The sequence below is a fragment of the Anolis sagrei genome, chromosome Y, assembly GCF_037176765.1.
Source record: "Anolis sagrei isolate rAnoSag1 chromosome Y, rAnoSag1.mat, whole genome shotgun sequence".
NCBI classification, from domain to species: Eukaryota; Metazoa; Chordata; class Lepidosauria; order Squamata; family Dactyloidae; genus Anolis; species Anolis sagrei.
This window is the reverse complement of record NC_090035.1, coordinates 41,391,232-41,414,807: the sequence shown is the minus strand read 5'-3', so window position 1 is coordinate 41,414,807 and position 23,576 is coordinate 41,391,232. Positions and strand designations below refer to the sequence as shown.

General features: G+C 44.9%; 1 protein-coding gene across 6 annotated transcripts; it reads left to right on the top strand.

Annotated features, from left to right (window-relative positions):
* The first annotated feature begins 1,439 nt into the window (after positions 1–1,439).
* On the top strand, positions 1,440–14,873 carry LOC137095402 (PITH domain-containing protein 1-like). Of its 6 annotated transcripts, none has more exons than XM_067462031.1 (6): positions 1,440–1,525; positions 3,267–3,387; positions 7,137–7,176; positions 8,402–8,479; positions 13,834–13,942; positions 14,175–14,873. In XM_067462031.1, the coding sequence occupies exons 2-6, from the start codon at positions 3,321–3,323 to the stop codon at positions 14,274–14,276; spliced, it is 396 nt and encodes a 131-aa protein (XP_067318132.1). In that variant the 5' UTR covers positions 1,440–1,525; positions 3,267–3,320; the 3' UTR covers positions 14,277–14,873. The 6 variants fall into 6 exon arrangements, 4 of the variants coding, with proteins under 4 accessions (XP_067318132.1, XP_067318131.1, XP_067318130.1 ...); XM_067462030.1 differs by having other exon boundaries at positions 1,441–1,525; positions 2,994–3,387; XR_010908837.1 differs by lacking the exon at positions 1,440–1,525 and adding an exon at positions 6,710–6,794 and having other exon boundaries at positions 1,558–3,387.
* The last annotated feature ends 8,703 nt before the right edge of the window (positions 14,874–23,576 follow it).

Here is a 23,576-nt window from a genome sequence, read left to right as displayed (position 1 = left end):
CTAGCTCGATATCAGTTGGCAACCATGACGGGACCGGCTTGGAGTCCCAAAATGCAAAATTTTACTCTAAAATCCAATCTGCTATTTGGTCCACGGGCCTTAGGGCAGATCTCTAGGAGGAACAGCTGGGAGAGGCACCAAAATCTAATATCTCATGGGCTCCTTGCCCACCCAGACACCTTCCTCTCAGCTGAACTGACCTGGGGTCCCAGCACAAAGGAGCAAAGGAGTGCACATTGACTTCCCTGGAACAAAGGCCACCGACGTGACTACAAATCCTAAGTAATTCATAAAAATAAAAAACAGCCGAAATCGCACCAAGACTTCAGGTGGGAGGGATCCCCTTTGAAGTTTGGAAGTTCTGGTAAACAGGGATTCGGTAACAAATTCCTGAGTGAGGTGTGGGGAACATCTGGCATCTTAGGCGAGGCAAGAATAGTCTAGCTTGTAGTTACAGGCTTGGGTGCTGGCGGGGCCATGGGAGTGTTCTCCTTTTTCCTCACAGCTTGCTCAAAGTGCTAGCCGTTCATCTTACGTGAAAGGGAGCATTGGGAGAGCCTGCGTTCCGGTTGGCGAGGTTGGCTTCCATTAACCTATAGTTAACTTAGGGGGCAAGATCCTAGGATGAGCGTTTATTCTTCCCACCGACGTTGTCTTGTTCCAAAGGAACACCTTGAGGTAAGAAGTCTTGGCTGATTGAGATGGGCATGCAAGGAATCTTCCTTGCCAGCCAAGCAATGGTCTTGGCACAGTGTGGGGAAATGGCCACCCAACCCCTTGGGGGCCGCCTGCCCTGCCCATGGCAGCCCATTGTCAGGGAAGGCCAGGAGGGCTGGCCCATGCTGCATGCTTCATGACCAGGCTGGAGGTGGGGTAGAAAGGGGAAGAGTGATCAACTTTTTGGCTGCAAGGAAAGTTGAGACTAAGCCCCCTCCCCTCAAAACCCTCCTCTTGACCACCTCCTTGCCAAGGAGGAAAAATGCCCTAGATATTTTCACTTTTTCCCCCTACCCTTCCCATTTGCCCTCCATAGCCTCCAGTTGCCCCCTCCCAGAGTGTTTCTTCTCAACTCTTTCCCTTGCCCACATCCCCTTTGTTTCCCAAGTCCCCTTTTCTCTCTCTCTCTCTGCTGCCTTGTTTGGGAAAAACCTGGAAGGGAGGAGGAGTGAAGTGGGAATAGATTCTAAAAAAGTGACCCGTTTGTCTTTTTTTTCTTGAAGTCTAGGAGGAGAAAGGGGAGCCTGACTTGGGCTTGTTTTTCTTTCTCCCTCTTTGTGGGATAGCCCCCAAATGTCCATTTTTTGGGGGTTGCCTGTACCTTTTTTCCTTTGTCTCCTGTTGGCCATGCCACCTCCTTCCCAGGGTTTTCAAAAAGACTTCCTCTTTCCTTCTACTCTCAACAGGAAGGGGAGGAGAAAAGGGAGGAGTCTTCCCTCCCTCCCTCCCTCCTTCCTTCCTTCCTTTGTTTGACCTCTTTTGTTCCTTTTTCTCCCTTGGAATCTGGAAGGGAAAGGGGCTGACTCAGGTTTGTTTTTCTTTCCTCTCTCTCTCTCTCTCTCTCTCTCTCTCTCCCATTCTGGGAAATGTGATGAAGGGAGGGTGGGGAGAAGGGGAGGAAGCTTCAGCCAAGCCTTGTGTTTGTAATTGTGTGCCCCCCTCTGCTTTCCACTGGTCCTTGGGAGATATGTAGTTCTCTGGGGAAAAGATATGTAGTTCTCTGGGGAAAAGTAAGTTCTCTGGCATGTTTCTCTCTTCCCCCTTCTTTCTTCTGTGCCACCTCACCCCTTTCCCCTTTCCTCCCTGCAGATGGGGGAGGGCACATCACTTCTTCCCTTCTTCTCCCATCTCTTCTCTAGAACTACAAATCCCTACCTCACCAAAGCACCTCACTTTCTTTCTAAGGCTAAAGCTTTAGCACTTTGTGTGTTTCTCCCCTCCAGGGGAGATCCTGCCACCTCTGTGACTTAGCTCTCCCCTCCCCCTTAAAGTCTCCCTGACTCAGGGACCCCTTTGGTGCCCCTCTCCTGAACATCGAGCTTTGCTGCCCCTCTCCCCAATTTTCTTTGGCCCTAGTCCTGGAACCCCTCAACCTCTCCCCCTTTTGCTTTTAACTTCTCTCTCTTTCTGACCACTTTTCCCCTGGCCTTGGGGGTTTCTCCTTCCCTTTTGCAAACAGAGGGAATTCTACCCCTCTCACACCTTCAATCTCCCCTTCTCTTCTGTGCAACTACAAAACCCATTTTCCAGAGGCAATCACCAATGTCCCTGCCTTTTTCCTTTGTCTTCTCTTCCCCCTTTTCCCATTACTCCCCAACTTTCCCTTTTTGCTTTCAACCCCCCTCCCTTTCTCCTCTTGCAAACCAAAGGAGGTGTAAAAGGAAACTTTTTCCTGTTCCTGTTCCTTTTTGCTAAGAAGGGGGGTGGGTGATCCATGCCTCCAAGTTTGTTGTTCTCTCTCTCTCTCTCTCTCTCTCTCTCTACTTCTCCCCTTTCTGTCTGAGAACCAGGCCTCACAAAAAGAGCTCCACGTGCTTGTAAAATGTCTCTGGAACCCTTCTCTCTCTTCTCTCTCTCTCCTTCCCCACCTTCTTAAACTCTAAAATTTTGTGGATTCTCTTCTCTATTCTCCAGAGAAATCCTGCTGCTTCCTCTTACCTCCTTCTTCTCAAACCTAAGAAAGGGATGTTGGGAGGGTGGGAGAAAGGGTGCATTTCTCTCTTTTCCCTCTCCTCCCCATGCCAAGAGAGGCATTCACACTTGCCTCAAGCAAGCCAGAGTGCTTCCTTCTACCCTAGGCATCATTCCACAAGGAAGTTCTAGAGGCATTCTCTCCTGACATTTCACCCACATCTATGGTGTAAGGCTCTATCTCTCCCTCTCACTTTCCACAGCCCCTCAAATGCCTTTTTTCCCTTCCTGGCCCTCCCTCCCTTTCCCCCTGAGCGCATGTATGTGAATGTTTAAATTACCCCTTTAACTGCCTTAAATATGAGGAGGACGACGTTCCCAGCGCAGCACAGTGAAGGATGACCAGGACGCCACCAAAACATCAGATCAGACTGTGAGACCCATAATCCACTCCTGCTGCTGCGGACAACGACCTGGGTGAGGTGTAAATGGGAGTTCTATGGACTTCTCCGTGTGGCAGCTGGAACCCAGATGCACAGGGAGATCCTAAAAGAGCAGGACCACACCCCATGCCACCCAGAAGAGACAGCCTCCCCCTTGAGGCTGATCTGAGCCCCCACGGGGGAATGCCATTGCAGGAGGTCCCCTGGGAGGAGCACCCAAGGTCCCACAGTGACCGCCATGAAGGAAGGATGCCCTGCCTGTTCCAGAAGCTGTGCAAAGGGATGGCCCAAAGGAGACCACTGAAGTCTTCACCAGGTATGGATGTTTTTTCCTTTGTTTCCCTACTAACGACCCTAGGGCCGGGAAGGGGGGGGGGCTGTAAACATTTCTGACTATCCTAAACATTACCCTGATCCTCTGTGATGATGGAGAGCCGGACCTGTTTGCGGTCACCAGGAGGTGCCATGCCAGGAGAAGGGGTAACAAAGCTGTGCCTGGTCTCCCTCCCTTAAGTGCCAAAGGAGGAGCCTCAGCCAGGAGGAGCCAGCGCTCCCAGGAGGCCTGAGGACCACTGCCTGCGGCCAGATGGGAGAATTCCACCATGTGCTCCAATTCACCATCTTCTCCATTGGGGACCCACTCAGGACCTTTGCGCACTCCATGCTGACCGCTATCACAGCCTCCATCATACCCTGCCTTCACCATCCCCACTGAAGTCCTCACTAGACCAAGGGACACTCACTTCAACATCATGTGATCAACCACCACAGGTTGGACATAAGCTCTCACCTCTTCAGGTTCCTGCCTACCACCCAAAACAAAACTAGAACACGCTGGTACCACTCTCTCACCCCCTGCTGGGTCCTGCTGTTGCAAGCTTATGTTGCTTAAATTGGGCCCATAAAAATAGTCAACAGAATACAATCTGATCTGTCTAGACAGAGGCCCTGGGTGCTAAAGAATTGTCGAGGCTTTGGGAAAATGGGTGTGGACATTTTCCAGCTTTGAAGGGAGAAATGAAGCTGAGAATGCCCTCCCCCCCAATAAGAGATAATAACTTATAGTTCTGCGAAGGGCCAAGGACAAGACTCAACCTCAATGCTGCAGGACTTCCTTGACTGGCTCAGTGAAATCTTTTGGACCTTTTCTCATGAATTTCATGCTTTTAATCATTCCCCATGAACCCTTTTGTTTCCCTTTCAAAAACATACTTTTATATGGACTTTTCCTGTTATGAATTATAGGCACATGGTTCCTGCTACGTCAAATGTATATTTTTTCATATTTTCCTTTGTACTAGTGGCCTTCCCTTGACCTTTTTTTCCTTCCCTTTCCTTATGAAGAAATCCCCCACCCCACCCCGGAAACTGCAGAGCTCCAGAAATTCCACAGACCCCAATCCACAATTTCCTTTGCATGAAAAATAAACTGGCAGGCAGCTTTGTTCTCGGAGGATTGCCCAACAATGCTGTTTGCCCCCTGGCAGACCCCTAATCATTTTTCTACCTGGAGGTCAGGGGACCCTCGAAAAGCCCCCACCTTCACACTGGTTGATTTAACTAACTTCCCACTAAGGAACATTCACCCCAGTTTCACCCTCACTGTCTTCATATTTGCTGGCTAGTAAAATCCGGACTTGCCTTTACACATGTTGATTCATTCCAATCAAAACACAATAGATCAGACTTGCTTGAGACTCCCTCTTTGTCTCGCAGGCCACATGGCATTTATTTTTAGAATTCATTCACAAGATTCCTTTGTGTTTTATCATCCCACCTCCCTCTCCTGATTTGCTATCGCTGCTAGATGGCAGGAGCCTCCCCATTGGATTCTATGGACCGCTGGAGCTTCCTGATTAGTCCAGGGGCGCCGGGGGCGGGAGGGCCGCCTCCCAGCTTTTTGCTCATTGTCCAATCACAGTGGAGGGCAGCAGGGAGGCCGGGACGGGAAGTTTGAACTCTGCAACTTTGAATTTAATATAAATATGGCTGTATCAAATGTATTTCTTTATGCTCTGCTGGCGAATGATCGCAGCTCTGCATCCTTTTCAGCTGGATCGCTAAATAAACCTCGATGGCTTTTCTTTAACCTTGGTGAGATTTATTTTGGAAAAACCAGGGAAAATTCTGGGCCTTTCTCCTCTTTCACTTGTCAATAGTTTCGGGCTCTCTTTGGTGGGTCTAAGGGCTCCTCTCTCCTGGGCAGGAGCCTCCAAATTCTAACTTGATATTAGCAGGATATTTATTAGACCTGTGCCTACTGGGCCCTCCAGATGTTTTGGATATCAACTCCCACAATTCCTAGCAGCCTCAGGCCCCTTCCTTTTCCCCCTCAGCCGCTTAAGCGGGAGTTGAAGTCCAAAACACCTAGATGGCCCAAGTTGGCCCAGGCCTGATATATTGGGTCTCTCGCTTTATTTGTTTTGTTCCAAAGGCATTGCATAACTAAACAAGTATCAAACTGATAAAATAGAGTAAGCACAAAAAGTACAAGGCAGGTAGAAGTCTTTCTCTGTGCATGAGGCAGGGCATGGTGGGCAAGCATGCATCCCTAAATAGGTGATAACAACATAATAGATATGCCAAAGAAGGCACCCAAACCAAAAACATTCAGTGATAATAAGATGCATTCCAGTGAGATAGACTACACACACATTATTACTCACGCTATAAATGAGAAGACACTGGCCTTACAGTAAGGTCTTCAGTAGTGAGCAATGCAGTTACACAGAAGCAAGAATTTAAAGGCAAGGCTAATTACAAACAGTCAGCTGGAATGTAAATTACAAGCAGAAACAATTCAAAGATAGAGGCTATCCCTCCAAGGTTCTAGATACAGCCATTCGGAAGGTTAACCATATAGATAGATCTCACCTTCTAAAAGGTTCACCTAAATCACCTTCCAACAGGATCATCTGGCCCCCTACACAACTCTCCACAAACATCTATAAATTAATTAAGAAACACTGGCACATTATCAAGAATATTCCAGGCTGCCAAAATACACCTATGGTAGCATACAAACGCACCAAAAATTTAAAGGACATGTTGATTAGATCAGATCTTACTAAACCTACCAAAAAAGTCTACCTAGACTTGGAGGACATACTTACTGTGGACACTGTGAATGCTGCTCCCAATCCTTGAAGACTCAACAATTCACACACCCAACCATGAAGATTACTATACCTTTAAATGATCTCACTACCTGCTCCACAGAAAATGTTGTAGATAGTATTGTGCTGGTACAACTGTACCAAGAGTTCCAATTTTGTTTGCTTTGCATTAAATGTTTGTTTGCAATCCCAGGCTTGGGATTTTGCAGCAGGGTGGCTTCCTGCTATAGTTTGCAATCATAGGGCAAGCCACCTGTCAGTTATAGTTAGGTTCCCTGGTCCTGCCCCTTTTTGAGTTTTGGAGGGAATAGGAGCCTTTTTGAGTTAGTTCCCACAGAGAAGCCTTTCGCACAAGACATAAAACGAAGTAGCTCCTGTAGAAAGCTTCGTCTTCTACGGCTTGGCCAGGGAGATATTCAGCCTACAGCCTATAGCTTGGCCGTGGAGAAAAGGCCCCACAGCTTGGCTGAGGGACTTCAGCCAGCCATCACAGCAACCTGAACTCCTTCTTTTTCCCTGGAGGTCTACAAAGCTCTGTTGGGGCAAGGGTCGCTCGCGGAAGCCAGACGCAGTTGGTACCGGGTGCAGGGGCTCCACATCAACAAAGGCAAGTACAGCCTGCCCAGATTAGAAGTTAGGATTTCCCCATTAGTTAATTACAGTTAAGAAGATAGTCCCTGTTCCCAGTGAACAAGACTGCAAGAGCCAATAGACAGTTAAGAAAGCTTGAAAGTACCTGATTGTTTTCATCAGTAAAGAACTTTGCTGGATTTACTTTAAACATTCTAAAGATCCTTTTTGGGGAATCCAAGGGTCTTTAATCTGAGGCAGCCCCGGCGTCCCGTTGGGCACACAAAATTTATGTCCTGTCTACATTCATGTGCACATGCCCAGCGTGCGACAGCATAAGTATTTTATGCCAATGTGACCTTCTTTATATTGTTCGTAGAAAGCGATGACGAGAACAAAGAACTTTCATTTAATATCCCGTAAGTATCCCATTCTGCACACGTTTGTGATTGTTTGTTATTTGGGACTTTGCTCTTTTCTGATTTGTAAAATACTAAGGCATTTATGGGAGGGCCTGGTTGGAACGCAGGTGGTGGCAGGTGATTTCATAGAATAATAGAGTTAGAAGATACCACATGAGCCATCAGTCCAATCCCCTGTCATTCAGGAAAGCACAAAGTATCCTGAAGGTGGCCATCAGCCTCTGTTTAAAAGTTTCCAAGGAAGGAACTTCCATCACACCCTGAGGCAGAGAATTCCACTGTTGAACAGATCTCACAGTCAGGAAGTTCTTCCTAATGTTCAGGTGTAATCTCCTTTCTTTAATTTGAACCTATTGCTCCAAGTCCTAGTTTCAAGGGCAACAGGAAAAAAAGCCTGCACCCTATTCCTTATGACACCCTTTCTCATATATACATGGCTATCATATCTCCTCCCAACCTTCTCTTCTGCAGGCTAAACATACCCTAAGCATACTCAGTTCTTTAAGACGCAGCTAATAGGGGATTTGTGTGACTTTTCGTTCTATCTAAATTTTAGCTACAGTTTATTCCCACTGGAAGACAACAAAAACATCAAAAAGCTAATATATACAGGGTATATAGGATATATATAGATATTTGGCTAGAGTTACACTTTAAAAATGTACTTATTCCAGCTTTAAAATAAATTCAACTTCAGAACCTATCTTGTTCATAACTTGGGGTCAGCATGTATAGCATTTCCTAAGTATGTTAGTCTGCAGAAAAAGCCATGTTGAATTCCAGAGTTTTCTGATCCAGAAATTTATTTATTTATTTATTTACTACATTTATATGCCACCCTTCTGACCCTGAAAGGAACTCAGAGCGGCTTATAATTGTTTCTGATTTGTGCGCTATTTTCTTTGGACTTCATTCTGGTCTTGATCTTATACAGTAAAGACACACATTCAATAGGTGTTTCTATGTCCGGGCAGCCAGGCTGTTAAAGTACTCTCTCAGCGAAGCTGTGGGGGCATGGAGCCGCCCTGCCCAGGAGTTGTAAGGCAGCAGGACCAAAGAGGTGTTGCTATGGCTGGCAGTGGGCAGCTAGGGCCATGGAGGTGCCCTAGTTGTACGGCAGCAGGGCCAAAGAGGTATTGTTATGGCCCCGCACAGGTGTTGCTAATTGATGTTCAAAGCAACTCAACTTCCTGGGAATTCAGTGCTGCCTTTTCTGTTGCAGGTTTACCGGCAATGTGAATTTAAAAGGAATTATTGTGATGGGAGAGGATAGCGACACACATCCCTCAGAAATGAATCTGTAAGTGGGCCTGAAGAAGAGGCCATTGGCTATTTACCATGTGCCTATACTTGGTTTTTAATTACAATGATTATCTGAATAATTATTCTTTATCCTTGCCTAGTAGTGGTCATTGGGCCAATATGGATCTTTTAGTTAATTTGAAATAGTTACAGTCAAAAACCTATTGGAGCTCAATCACATTCTGCACAAGCTTGTAGTCCTCATTGAGGATTTCAATAGGCAGGTGAGTTAGTTAGCAGGGGAAAGCCCATTGGCCTTGCTACCTGTCACTGTATTCTCCTCTCGTATCTCTTTCTTGTTAGACTGATATGTCTCAGGGACATGCGCCTTTTTCTGAGCAGATGACAAGCCCTTGAGCCCTCCATTTTGTTGTTCTCCTGTGAGTATGGAAGGAGACAAGATGTCTGCTGTGAGTTAGTTAATTAGTTAGATAGGTAAGCCCTGTTAACTGTCCTACTTAGATATGTAGCTCTTTGAATTAAGCCTTTTATAACTTTTAAAGATTGGATCTGCTCTTGTGTTGCTGAAGCTCAATTGCTTTACTGCTACCCTAGAAGCCACTGATCTGTCAAATTGCAGCTGCTGCTATTTTACAATTTTTAGTACTTTCCCCCTTTTAGAAATTACCTCTACCATAATCTTTAATCCAGTGGTTCTTGAACTGTAGGTCCCCAGATGCTTTGACCTTCAACTCCCAGAAATCCTAAAAGCTGGTAAACCGGCTGGGATTTCCGGGAGTTCTAGGCGAAAACACCTGGAGACCCACAGGTTGAGAACTACTGATCTAAGTGGCGCAGTGGGTTAAACCCCTGTGCCGGCAGGACTAAAGACCGACAGGTTGCAGGTTCGAATCCGGGGAGAGGCGGATGAGCTCCCTCTGTTGGCTCCAGCTCCCCGAGCGGGGACATGAGAGAAGCCTCCCACAAGGATGATAAAAACATCAAATCATCCAGGCGTCCCCTGGGCAACATCCTTGCAGACGGCCAATTCTCTCTCACACGCCAGAAGCGACTTGCAGTTTCTCAAGTTGCTCCTGACACAACCCCCCCCCCCAAAAGCAAAGAATTGGCTTTTGTGAAAAATGCCACTTTAGTGTTCTAAAGCGGGGATTCAGTTTTCTTACTGCATGGCTGCCTCCTGCAGAATTCTGAGATATGTAGTTTAGGGCAATTCTCAGCCAGAGAATTCCAAAACTACATTTCCCAGAATTCTGCAGGAGGCAGCCACATGATATAAAAATGGGGGTCCCCCTTTAGAACACTAAGATGATAGTGTCTTTGGCTCCCTTTTCCTCCTTGCAGTTTCTACATCAATGTGCTCCAGTCCTTTGCCTGTCAACTTTTGCTTGTATCTTCACTTTCTCCCCAAGTTTAAGAACATTCCTCACATGTCCTTTGATGATGCTGCCAGAGAACCGGATCAGATCTTTAGCCTGAATTGTGATGTCACAGGAAAACTAGAATATGCCACCAAGTATGTCCCTGTTTGCTCAGCCTTCACAGATGTGGAGAATTCTCTTCTTCTGAAATTGATTGACAGCAGCTCCCAAGTATATATCAATTGTGACTTCATAGTAGTCTCAAACGATAGCAGCTTTGGAGACTATGAAAAGTCAAAAGGAACCTAGTGTGATTCAAATAGATTTATAGATAGATAGATAGATAGATAGATAGATAGATAGATAGATCTCAATCAGAGCATTTTGAAAGATTTGGATCAGTGACTGGTAGGTCCCGCCCATAAAACCAGAATGCCTTATTTGTGGGCAGAATAGCTCTAAATTATTCAATGACTGCTGTAGTTCAGGAAGTCAAATATTTCAGGATTGGTCAGTTCTTCGAGATGTTTCTCACTCGTTCACTGCTAAAGACAATGATTTTATATGCAACAAAACAGGATCTTCCTGGGCCAAATCATACTCATAACTATAGAGCCACATTTCCCTCCTGTGGAATGCTAGGATTTGTAGTTTGTTGAGGCACGTGGTGGCTGAGAGTTGCAGGCGATGCAGGCGAAACATCAGGAGAAAAATTGCCTCCAGAACATTGCCATATAGCCCGGAAAAACCTACAACAACCCAAATAAAATGTTGTTGTTGTTGTTACTAAAGTTACTAAAGTTCAAATATAGAACCATGGTAGCTGGAGTGGAATAACAACAACAACAACAACAACAACAACAACAACATTTTATTTGGGTTGTTGTAGGTTTTTCCGGGCTATATGGCAATGTTCTGGAGGCAATTTTTCTCCTATGTTTCGCCTGCATCGCCTGCAACAATTGATGCAGGCGAAACGTCAGGAGAAAAACTGCCTCCAGAACATGGCCATAGAGCCCGGAAAAACCTACAACAACCCAGTGATTCCGGCCATGAAAGCCTTCGACAAAACATTTTATTTGTTACCCACCTCTACTTATGACTTGAGGGGGGGTTTTTAATTGTGGAGAAACAGCACGTTGCTTCTGGTGTGAAAACATAATATAACACGCATACAACAAAATACATATATAAAAACACAATTATAAAGACATATACCAAAACGCAGGTTACAAAACAACCTGTGGTCCACGCTCTTATTACATCTCGAATAGACTGACTGCAAGGTGCTCTACGTAGGGTGGCAAAAAAATATTGGAAAAGTGTATAGAAGGAAATCCAAAAAAATGTTAGAAATATAATTTCACTGGAAACCAGAAATATTTTTATTAGGCATGTACGAAGAGAAATTAGAAAAAAATATAGACAAATTATTATTTTTAATAACCACGGCTGCAAGAATTTGTTTCACGAAAAGACAAAAACAAGAAGAAATACCAGAGGAAGATGAATGGCTGATGAAAATACTAGAGATCAGAAACATGAATAGACTTACTTTCCTCATGTCGAAGAATAAAGGAATAAAAATGGAAGAAATGGATTGGAAAAAAGTTACTGAATATCTGAAACAAAAAAAAGATGATTTTTATCTAATAATTGAAGGAAATAAGGAGAAAGATAGGGAAAAAAGGAAGAAGATGGGAAGGAAATTGAAAAGAAGGAGAAGAGGAAGAGAAAGAGAAGAAAGGAAAAAAGTAAGAAGACCTCCCGAAGATACCAGGAAGTCAAAATATCTATTTTAATTTTTTCACTTTTTTATTTTATTTTTCTTGTCTCTATCTTTGAATCTTTTGTATGTTCCACACACAGTTCTGGTACTTTATTTTTTTTCCTCTTCTCTGTGGAATGTATCCCTTCCTATGAACCTATGAATCTCAGAGATTAAGATCATCCAGGGAGGCTCTGTTCTCGATCCCACACCCTTCGCAGGCGTGACTGGTGAGGATGAGAGACAGGGCCTTCTCGGTGGAGGCCTCTTGGCTGTGGAACTCCCCAGTGATATTAGAGCAGCCACCTCCCTCCTGTCCTTCAGGAAGAAAGTTAAATCCTGGCTGTGGGACCTAGCACTTGCACAGTAATGGTACAACAATTGATATCTCAGTGCAATAATGAATAATTACAGATGACAATTGGAATGCCTCTTGACTTAACACTCCTGGATTCTGTGATTTTAATTGATATGTTTTAGTGGTGTGATTTTAAAGTATATGCTGTTTTATGCTGATATGTATAATACGGTTAAGATTCTTAATTTATAGTATACTAGCTATCCCCTGCCACGCGTTATTGTGGCCCAGTCTGTTGATCTGGAAAATAAAGTAATGAGAAAGTGTTGGTTTCTAATATATGTAATTTCTTTATGCTTGTGGGTCAGGCCCGTAGCCAGGATTTCGTTTCGGGGGGGGGGGGGGGCTGAATTTTTTTTCAGGGGGGGTTTCGGGGGGGGCTGAGTTTCGGGGGGGGGGGCTGAATCTGAGTGAAAGAGGGCTAGCCTAGCAAACCTTTTGTATCGTTACCCCAATACCCCCATGCATATGGGATATATTGAGTATGGTGATCAGATCATGATATGAATAAACATAACAGTTTAAATAATGCACCATTAAGGCCTTTTCGCGAACCACCATGAAAATTTGGGGGGGGGGGCTGAAGCCCCCCCGAGCCCCCCCCCCCCCCCCCCCGGCTACATGCTTGTTGTGGGTAAACAATATTTTTTGCTGTTTCTTTGTCAGTGTTGATGTGGAGTGTCTGGTTTGCCCACCCTGGAACATGCAACATATCATTGTCCTTCTTTAAGGGTCCCTTTCAAATCTATGATACTATATCTCTGCATGTGTGAATAATATCTATCTATCTAATCTAATCTAATCTAATCTAATCTATGGCTAGATGGCTCTTTGTCAGGAGGACTTTACGTTTTCTTGCCCTGATGAAAGGAGTTGGACTGGATGGCCTTAAGTATTTTCTATTGGCCATGGGTGTTGTGTGTGGGAAGTTTGCCCCACTTCTGTCATTCATGGGGTTCGGAATGCTCTTTGATTGGTGAACTGTGAATCCCAGTGAATACAGCTCTCAAATGTCAAGGTCTATTTCCCCCAAACTCCATCTGTGTTCATATTTGGGCGTATTGCGTGCTTGTGCCAAGTTTAGTCCAGGTCCATCATTGTTTGAGTCCACAGTGCTCTCTGGATGTAGGCGAACCACAACTCCCAAACCCAAGGTCAATGCCCACCAAACCCTTCCAGTATTTTCTGTTGTCATGGGAGTTCTGTGTGCCAAGTTTGGTTCAATTCCATCGTTGATGGAGTTCAGAATGCTCTTTGATTGTAGGTGAACTATAAATCCCAGCAACTATAACTCCCAAATGACAAAATCATAAATTTTTGAGTGATGGTCACTCCTTGTGATGTGAGACATTTTATTGCCAAATTTGGTGTGATTTCATTCATTGGTTCTTTTGTTTTTAAGGTACTCATTATGCACAGAGCATATACATACATACATACATACATATATATATATGTTACTGTCTAGAAATTATGTTTTAGTTTTCACATGTAGGGCATTGAACTTTGCCACTATTATGTTAGAAACCGCTTTGAGTCCCCTCAGGGATGAGAAAAGCAGTATATAATACAATAAATAAATAAACATACAGTGGCAATAGAGCGCAAATCAAAAACTCATGATTCAAAGTTGACTGGGTTGGCCTGCTGGAAGACATGGTCTTCAATTCTGATAATTCTAATAGAATTATAATTGTGTGTTTTCCTATTTTAGATGGATCCTTTAGTGCAGGCATGGGCAAACTTCGGCCCTACATGTGTTTTTTACTTCAACTCCCACAATTCCTAATAGCTTTCTAGGAGGGCCAAAGTTTGTCCATGTCTGCTTAGTGTCTTTGGGGACCAGAATGTAACATATGTCTCTATAATGAATTTTACATATAGAAAGCTACTTTTCTGTCTTCCAGAATGTCTCGCTTCTCAAACGTTTATCATCTCTCCATCCGTTTCTCCAAGAACTTTGGTGCTGACAGAACAAAAATCTTTTATATCGGCCTGAGAGGAGAATGGACAGAAGTAAGTGCAAGAGCTGAATCATCAGGCGTTACTTTGGGTGCTGCTGCTTTTAAAAGTAATGTAATCCTGTCTTAGATCCATGGAGCTGGAAGGGGCCACTGGATACGTTGCTCAGTTTTGTAGCAAAGTCCATAGAAATGGGGAAAAGGGGTGTGGGGGAGGACTAAGTGATTGTTCTGGTGCTCCAAGACATTAAACCTTACAGAGGAATTGTCTTCTTGTTTCTGCTCAGCCCCGTCGGTACGAAGTGACCATCTGCAACTACGAAGCGGTCGCAAACCCGTCTGACCACAAAATTGATCAAATAACACCGCAGACGCATTTCATTTCCTAACTGCAAAAAGCTTATGTAACGACCAGGACAGCAGCAGGGTAGCTTTGGAAGGATGTGGGATACTTGAGGCTACAAACGCCGTAGCTTTCTTCCTTTTTCTTTTTCTGGGTGTGTTCTTGAAAACCAGGGCACAAAATGCCTGGCAATCATGGTTTGGGCCTTAGAAATATCCCCAAAAGAGGCCATGAAAATACTGACCCTTTCCTGCCTCAACATTGCCTGCCTTAACTCTTTAAGATGTGTTTGGGGCAGGCATTTTCTGAACTGCCTATTTAGCTGCTCCTTTTGCTACTGATACAACTCTTTTAGGCAGCTTCATATGGGGATTGCAGAGTTCTGGCTTCCGAATGTAATTTGTATCAGGGAGTAAATAGGGAGACATTGATGTTCTAAGTGGGCTCTTGGCTAATATCCAAGTGCATATGGCAGTTGGACTGTGCGCCAAAGTACTTGCATGCCTTTCCACAAGCATTTTCTATGTTTATCTCTGATAATTAAGCCTCCTTGTGTGTGTTTAAAACCTGGATACCTAATTAAAAATGGGCTTTGGCTACATTGTGGGTTAACTTTTCCAATAAATATGGCAAAGAAAGTGGATTTCCCTTTGTTACAACCTTTTTTTAACCTTTCAGTTCAATGTTGTCTGTATTCGGAAGGATTCACATTCTCACATTAGACTGCATTTTTAAAATTAAATATTTACCTCACCTTCCCCCCCCCCCCCCCCCCCGAGAAGCTCAGGGCGGTGAATATGTTTTCCTGATTTTATACAAACCCCATTGAGGCAAGTTAATAGTGACCAGTATAAAATCACACAGTATGCTTCATTGGGAATTGAATCTAGATCTTACTAGGCATAGTAAGACCCCCCCCCCCCCTATTTTATCGCATAACAGTCGCCACCACATCATACTTGCACTCCCATTTTTTGGAGTGGCAAAATTGATATTTTTGTGTTCTTCGCATCATAGTCGCAGAGCCACTTGGGACTGGTTGTCTCCTCCCCCCCCCTCCCCCCCCCCCCCCCCCCCGGGCACCAGAATTGAAGAAAGATGTTGACAAGCTGGAATGTGTCCAGAAAAGGGCAACCAAAATTATTAAGGGTCTGGAAAACAAGCTCTATGAGGAGCGACTTAAAGAGTTGGGCGCCTGCAGACGAGAAGGCTGAGAGGAATCATGATGAGGGCCATGTATCAAGATGTGAGGGGGAGTCATAGGGAGGAGGGAACAGGCTTGTTTTCTACTGCTCTGGAGAGTAGGACGCATAACATATCTATATATACCCTATATATATTAGCTTTTTTGTTGTTTTTGTTGCCTTCCAGTGGGAATAAACTGTAGCTAAAATTTGGATGGAACGAAAAGTCACACAAATCCCCTATTAGCTGCGTCTTAAAGAACTGGGTATGTTTAGCCTGCAGAAGAGAAGGTTGGGAGGAGATATGATAGCCATGTATATATGAGAAAGGGTGTCATAAGGAATAGGGAGCAGGCTTTTTTCCGCTGTTGCCCTTGAAACTAGGACTCGGAGCAATAGGTTCAAATTACAGGAAAGGAGATTCCACGTGAACATTAGGAAGAACTTCCTGACTGTGAGATCTGTTCAACAGTGGAATTCTCTGCCTCAGGGTATGGTGGATGCTCCTCTGTCAGGGGTGCTTTGAATGTGATTTTCCTGCATCTTGGCAGGGTGTTGTGGGCTATCTGGTAGGCCTGTTTGATCAAGAAAAAATTTGTTTCTAAAATCGATTTGTAATTGGGGTGTTTTTTTGTTTCGATATTTAAAATATTTACAAAACTTTCCAAAAAAATGTTTTGTTATTTACGAAATTTCGTAAATATTTACAAAACATTTTGTAAGTGTGAATGTTGCAGTAATGGTCACCTTGATTAGCATCGAATGGCTTTCATTTCTCCCACCCTGGACATTCCATAGATAAACTCCATTTGCCTAGTTTCCAACAGACCTCTGAATTAAACATGATGTGAATGTACTACTAAAAGGGAAGTCCCCCACAAAGCCTAAAAAGTTAATTTCAAAAATTAAATAGTTATAGAATCAAAGCTCCAAAGATAAATTACGAACATTGTTATTATTTAGAAAAGTTAACTGTTTCTCAAACGTAATTAAAAGTAGCTACCTTATTAAGTTATTTATTTCTAAAATCAAATGATGCAGACCTGTGTCCCAAAACATTATCCCACCGCATCCAGGAAGTGCCAGGAGGAGGAGGAGGAGGAGGGCGCAGGAGCCAGAGCCGATTGGATGGCGCAGCGCGCGCTCACCCTTACACCCGGCCTCCGCGCGCCATCCAATCGGCTCCGACTCCTGCGCCCTCCTCCTCCTCCTCCTCCTCCCAGCTGTGTTGCAGGAAGTGCCAGGAGGAGGAGGAGGAGGAGGAGGGCGCAGGAGCCGGAGCCGATTGGATGGCGCGCGGAGGCCAGGTGTAAGGGTGAGCGCGCGCGCGCCATCCAATCGGCTCCGGCTCCTGCGCCCTCCTCCTCCTCCTCCTCCTGGCACTTCCTGGCTGCAATACAGCTGGGAGGAGGAGGAGGAGGGCGCAGGAGCCGGAGCCGATTGGAGGGCGCGCGCGCGCTCACCCTTACATCCGGCCTCCGCGCGCCATCCAATCGGCTCCGGCTCCTGCGCCCTCCTCCTCCTCCTCCTCCTGGCACTTCCTGGCTGCAACACAGCTGGGAGGAGGAGGAGGAGGAGGAGGGCGCAGGAGCCGGAGCCGGAGCCGATTGGATGGCGTGCGGAGGCCGGGTGTAAGGGTGAGCGCGCGCGGGCCGGGCGCCCAACAGGCAGGGGCGGTGCTTGGCTCACTGGGTGTGCGCTCGCGCTGCCCCTTCGCCCCGCCCGCCCCATTTACTGCTGGGGTGCTTGGGAGCGCCGGATTGGCTCCCAGGCACCAGCAGCACTCAGCAGCCTCCATCCCATTAACGACACGAGCTGAAGCTCGTAAAATATATGGGGCTGGTGTTTCGATATTTTTAAACCCTTCCGGGTTTAAAAAAGTGTTTTGATATCGCATCGGATATGGTAAAAATAACGAATTAATAACGAAATAACGAACGAAACCGCACAGGCCTACTATCTGGGTCTCTTCCAACGCTATGATTCCTACCTTCTCCAAAGGCAAGGCAATTTAAGAACCACAAAATGCATTGGACAGACCATATCAGCTCTAGTTTCTGATACAAAACATATGCCATCCAGTAGTTGCCATCTGCTCACCCAAAGAAAACCATATTTAATAATAGATTCTAGAGCCGCGGACCTTATTTTAGTTCTCACAGCCCACATGTTGGGAACCACTGATCTAAAAGTAAAGGTTTGCCCTGACATTAAGTCTAATTGTGTCCGACTCTGCAGGTTGGTGCTCATCCCCATTTCTAAGCCGAAGAGTTGGCGTTGTCTGTACACACCTTCAAGGTCATGTGGCTGCCATGACTGCATGGAGCGCTGTTACTTTCCTGCCATAGCGGTACCTACTGATCTACTCACACTTGCATGTTTTCGAGCTACTAGGTTGACAGAAGCTGGGGCTGACAATGAGGGCTCATCCGCTCCCCGAATTTGAACCGCCAACCTTTTGGTCAGCAAGGTCAGCAGCTCAGTGGTTTAACCCACTGCGCCAGCATGGGGCCCAGTGTGTATCTCAAACAACAGAAAAGGAATTTGTTCCTTCTGTCTTCCTTTTCATACTTTTACATGTTTTATATGCAATTTATATAAATAAAAATGTAATGTTCGTTTGTGGGATTAACATAACTCAAAAACCACTGAGAGAATGGACACTAAATTTGGACACAATACACCTATCAGGCCTATGAATGACCATCACTCATAAAAATACAGCAGAAAATATTTAAAAAGCCAAAAAAAAAAAATTACAATGCATGCGCAAAACCACATATATACACAAACACACACATACACACGTACACAAATATATGCACACAAAACATATACACAGACCTGGCCAGAGCAACGTGTGGCAGAGGACAGCTAGTTTTATATATATATACAACTAGCTGTGTAGGGGCAACAAAACCAAAGTATTTCCCAAAAGGCAGAAGCCCCCTTTAGGGAGGGCAAGGATGGACACCCCAAAAGTTGAATCCTTTAAACTGCAAAAAACTATTTATTATTGCGTGGCCATAGCAATAACGACAAACAAGCATACAGGGATGCAATCAAAGGGTTTGTCGCAACCCCCAATGAGGCTGCAGAGCATTTATAGTAAATGGAATATACATTTTCATTGGTTCCCAAAGACAAATAATTTCATTGGTCTAAGCTAGCTATGCAGTTGTTCATTAGTTGTTTATGATTTTGATTGACATTATAGCACATGTGGGATCCTAACAATGGCACAACTATAACATAACTATAGTCCATTGTTCTCTGACCATGACTGTATCTTATCTGTTAGTCTGTTGCAAACATGGCTTCAGAGCAACTGGAAAACTTGGGGGTTCTATCTGAGCCCGAGCGCAGCGGGGAGCCCCGCCTTCACATTGGTGTGAACTGCAGCGGAGAGTTCTGCAGTTCCTGGACCAAGCTTTTGGGACCAACAGATGAAATGTGCCCCAGCAGCTAGCTCAAAACCAGGAATGCCTGCAGTTTCACCTTGCTTTCCCCTTCCCTTTACTTTGTATCCTCCCCCTAATAAAAGTACTTGAACCTTGCAACCTTTTATCTTTCCGCATGCTACTTTTGTATCCCTTCTTGACTCAAACCAAATAACATTGCAATAGACCTTTTTTGGGGCTCCGGAGAGCCGTGAGCCCGCGGCAGGCGCCTTCGGGCGCCCCCCGGACCCCGAATCTGCGTTCGCTTAGATTGCGGATACGGAAACCGCCATTTCAGACCCCCTTATCCACGAAAGCACCTAAGATGGCGGATCGCCGCCGTTCCAATTTTATATTTTTCTACAACTAATTCTAAGACTAACTGCCATTTCCCTTTTCTCGTTTTGGGCTCCTTCACCCGGGGAAAAATTAGTTTTGTTTTAAGTATTTTATCTTGCAGAGAAACAGCTGATTGTCAATTTGATTGGGTTTTCCGCTCCTCCGTGGCAGTGCTCGCTCCCAATTGAATCCAGCAACCTGGGACCCACGGCGGTCGCCCGTAGGAGCCCCGGAGAGGGGGCCAGGCATAGGTCCCGGGCCCCGATCGGGGAGATACAGTTTCCCAAAGGACATTGCCCCACCATTTACAGTTCGGAAATCCTCTTCGGACTCCCTTGCCCTCACTTATTGACTTTCTGCCTTATTGTCTTGGACTGTTTCCCTGCCATGCTTTTGGACACAAACCTCAGACCGGGCTTGCCTGGAGGGACAAGCAGCCTCAGCCTACATGCGCCTTCACCAAGAAGACTATGATTCCTACAAAAATAAAATACATTTATTATTATTTTTAATAAACTTTGCTGGGATGGGGATGGGAATTCATTTATGAGATGTATGAAGTATATGAAGAATATAAGATGTATATAGTGGGATATCATATGAAATGTACCCTGATTCCCCTTCCCGCCTTTCCCTCTGAACTTCGCCCCAAAAAGGAATGTGACCTAAGATTACTGCAAAGAGGAAATCCTTTGTCCTCTTGAAACTGATCATATCTACATCTGCATGGGCCGCATGATTGACCCTTCCTCAACTGGCTTTCAGAGCAGACAGCCTAGGGAGGGATGGGTCAACAGAAACTTAGGAAAAAGATTGATTAACTCATTTTCTAGGTATTTGTTGATCCCCCTTGTTTACAAGGCCCCCTTGTTTACAAGGCCCCGAGGTCCAAATACCATCAATAGCTCCTTTTTCACCTTTTTCATACTTCCTCCCAAATCCAATCATAAGACCAGGAAACTCATTGTTCCCCTTGTCTGCCACCCCGCTGATGAGAACAAAGGCTCGAATAACAGCTGGCGGATGCCCCCTGGGCACTCCATTTCCCCTTGTTGTCAAACTTCGTCCCGCCCCCTGGCCGCTGATTGGACCATCGCCGGAGGCGCTAGGAAGACGCCGATTGGCCCCCTAGAGGCGGCAGAGCTCGCTGATTGGACAGAAGGCGGGACGTACAGCCAAGCCTCCTCCCAGCTGTTCCGCGGCCAGCCAATCAGGGTGAAGCCGGCCAGCAGAGGGCGGGCGGGATTTTTTGAAAATGTTTCCTTTGTCTGTACACTATAAAAATGCCTGAAACTTCTGTAAATGTATGCTTGTATGTGAATGATCACTGCAATCGCATCCTTTTCAGCTGAATCGCAGAAATAAACGCTTCGGTCACTGAACCTCTTCAGCCTCTGGTGAGATTAATTTTTAATATTTTTGCGCTTTGGATTGGCTCTCGCTGGCAGCTCACCAAGGTCAAAAGACCCCTTTAGCGGTCTTCAGGGATCTCCCCCGCTGGGAGAGCCCCACAAAAGAGCTCGATATCATATCTAGCAAACAGCTAGTTCGTTTTGTCCGGATCAGGCATGTAGCCGGGGGGGGGGGGGGGAGGGGCTTGGGAGGCTTCAGCCCCCCTCCCCCGAAATTCTGATGGTGGTTCGCGAAAAGGCCTTACTGGTGCATTATTTAAACTGTTATGTTTATTCATATCATGATCTGATTACCATAATCAATATATCCCATATGCATGGGGGTATTGGGGTAATGATACAAAAGGTTTGCTAGGGTAGACCCTCTTTCACTCAGACTCAGCCCCCCCCCGAAATTTTTTTAGCCCCCCCCCCCCCCCCCCCGAAACGAAATCCTGGCTACAGGCCTGGTCCGGATATGTTGTTATCCTTGAATAGTAACTTCTTCGTTGGAGCACTGATTTCTCAAACCATCAGCATTTTCTGTGAACAACGGCCTACTGTAGAAATAGGCCAATATGGCAGTAAATCATGACATATGGGCATTGGGAATATATCTGAAAATTCCCTTTTTAAAACCACATCTCCTCCAGCTGTACCTGCCACACATTGCTGTGGTCAACCTTCCCTCCCTCTTTCTCTCCTTTCTTTCTCTCCTTCATTCCTTCCCTCTTTCCTTCCTTCTCTCACTTTTTTATTTCCTTATCTCCTTCTTTCTCTACATTTCTTTCCTGCCTTCTCACCTTCCCTCCTTTTCCTTTCTCTTCCTCCCTCCTCCCTTCCTGTGTATATGTTTTATGTGTGTATATATACATATGTGTGTGTGTGTGTATATATATGTGTGTGTGTATATGTGTGTTTGTGTATATATGTGGTTTTACACATGCATTCTAATGTTTTTGTTTTTGGCCTTTTAAGTCCCTTCTGCTGTGTTTTTCTATGTTTTATGAGTGATGGTCACTCATTGGCCTGATAGGTATATTGTGTCCAAATTTGGTGTCAATTCACCCAGTGGTTTTTGAGTTCTGTTAATCTCACAAATGAACATTACATTTTTATTTATATAGAGATATATTATATTTTGTATGTTTTAATGTATTTGGAAAATACTTAATTTTTAAAAATTGGGAAAAGTTATAAAAAGCAACAAAATATCCCAGCGAATCGGTTTGAAAGAAGAAACAAAACTTCCCAAGATCAAGTTTTGAAGATGGCGGCGTCCATAAGGGGCTCCGTTTCCGGAATCCGTTCAAAGCTCTGCCTGGCGCGGGTGGGCGGTGGTTCTTGCATGTGCCGTACTTTGTGTGATGCGTCATTTCCGGCGGGGGGTGCCTGGAGATGCCGCTCGGGGCCCCGCCCACCGGCAGCGGAAGTTCCGGAGCGGTTGCCTGAGCGCGAGCCGGACTGAGTACCTCTCAGTCTGAAGAGAAGAAAAAGCCGGGAAGGAAGGCAGGCAGGGACAGACCAAAGGGAGAAGGAGGTGAGGCCGAAGAAGAGAAAGAGAAGGAAGCCAAAGGGTTAATCCTAACAATGGCACAACTATAATTAATTAATAGCAACAGATAACAAATAGTGAAGGGGGTTGAAAGAAGAGAGGAGGCCATGCGCATGGAGAGAGTTGGAATGAAGGGGTGAACTGTATTTACAGCTTTGTTATTGTTATTTTAATAATAATAATATAATTTGTATTAATTTTATTTTAATACAAATTTTAATCTTATTATTTTATCAATATTACTTATTTTCATAGGTTACTGCATTATTTTTATTGATTTTATAATATCATTATTTTTATGTTATTTCTTTTAATAGGTTATACTATTAGGGTTTTTATTAATCTGTTATTGTCTTCGTTTTATTTCTTTTATCTCTATTTATTTATTTATTTATTTATTTATTTATTTACTTTGCTTATATACCGCTGTATCTCAAGCCCGAAGGCGACTCACAGCGGTTCACAAACAGTAAAAACAGTAGAAACAGCAGTGGTTCCATACAACATATAACAATTGACTTAACACATTATCCATAAATTACCAATAAGCAATTACAATGCACAATTATTACAAAAAACAACCGTACCCAATCTTCTCATCATCCAAGCGTAGTCCAAGTTCGTCGTCCATTGTTCAATTCCTATGTTCCATTACCAGATTGCACTAAATTACTCAAACGCCTGCACAAACATCCAGGTCTTCACCTTTTTGCGGAATACCATTAGAGATGGTGCTAGTCTAATGTCCATAGGAAGGGCGTTCCACAGCCGAGGAGCCACCACCGAGAAGGCCCTATCTCTCGTCCCCGCCAGCCGAGCTTGAGAAGCAGGCGGGATCGAGAGCAGGGTCTCCCCGGAAGATCTCAAAGTCCTGGTGGGTTCATAGGCAGAGATGCGGTCAGATAGGTAGCTTGGGCCGGAACCGTTTAGGGCTTTAAAGGCCAATGCCAGCGCTTTGAATTCAGCCCGGTAGCAGATTGGTAGCCAGTGGAGTTGGCGCAACAGGGGGGTTGTATGCTCCCTGCGCTCCGCTCCTGTTAAAATCATGGCTGTTGAGCGTTGGACTAGTTGGAGCTTCTGAGCTGTCTTCAAAGGCAACCCCATGTAGAGAGCGTTGCAGTAGTCTAAACGGGATGTAACCAGAGCGTGGACTCCCGTGGCCAAGTCAGACTTCCCAAGGTACGGACGCAGCTGGTGCACAAGCCATGTTCTTGTATTATGACATGTTCTTGTATTATCATTTTATCTGTTGTATTTATATGAATGCCTCATTGTATTGTTGTTTTTATTTAACTTATCTCCATTATAATATGTTACTCTTATTTTTTAAAAAAAATTTTTTTATTTATTTACTTACAATATTTCTACCCCACCTTTCTCAAACCCAAAGATGACTCAAGGCGGCTTTACAACATATGCAGCTATTTGATGCCTATG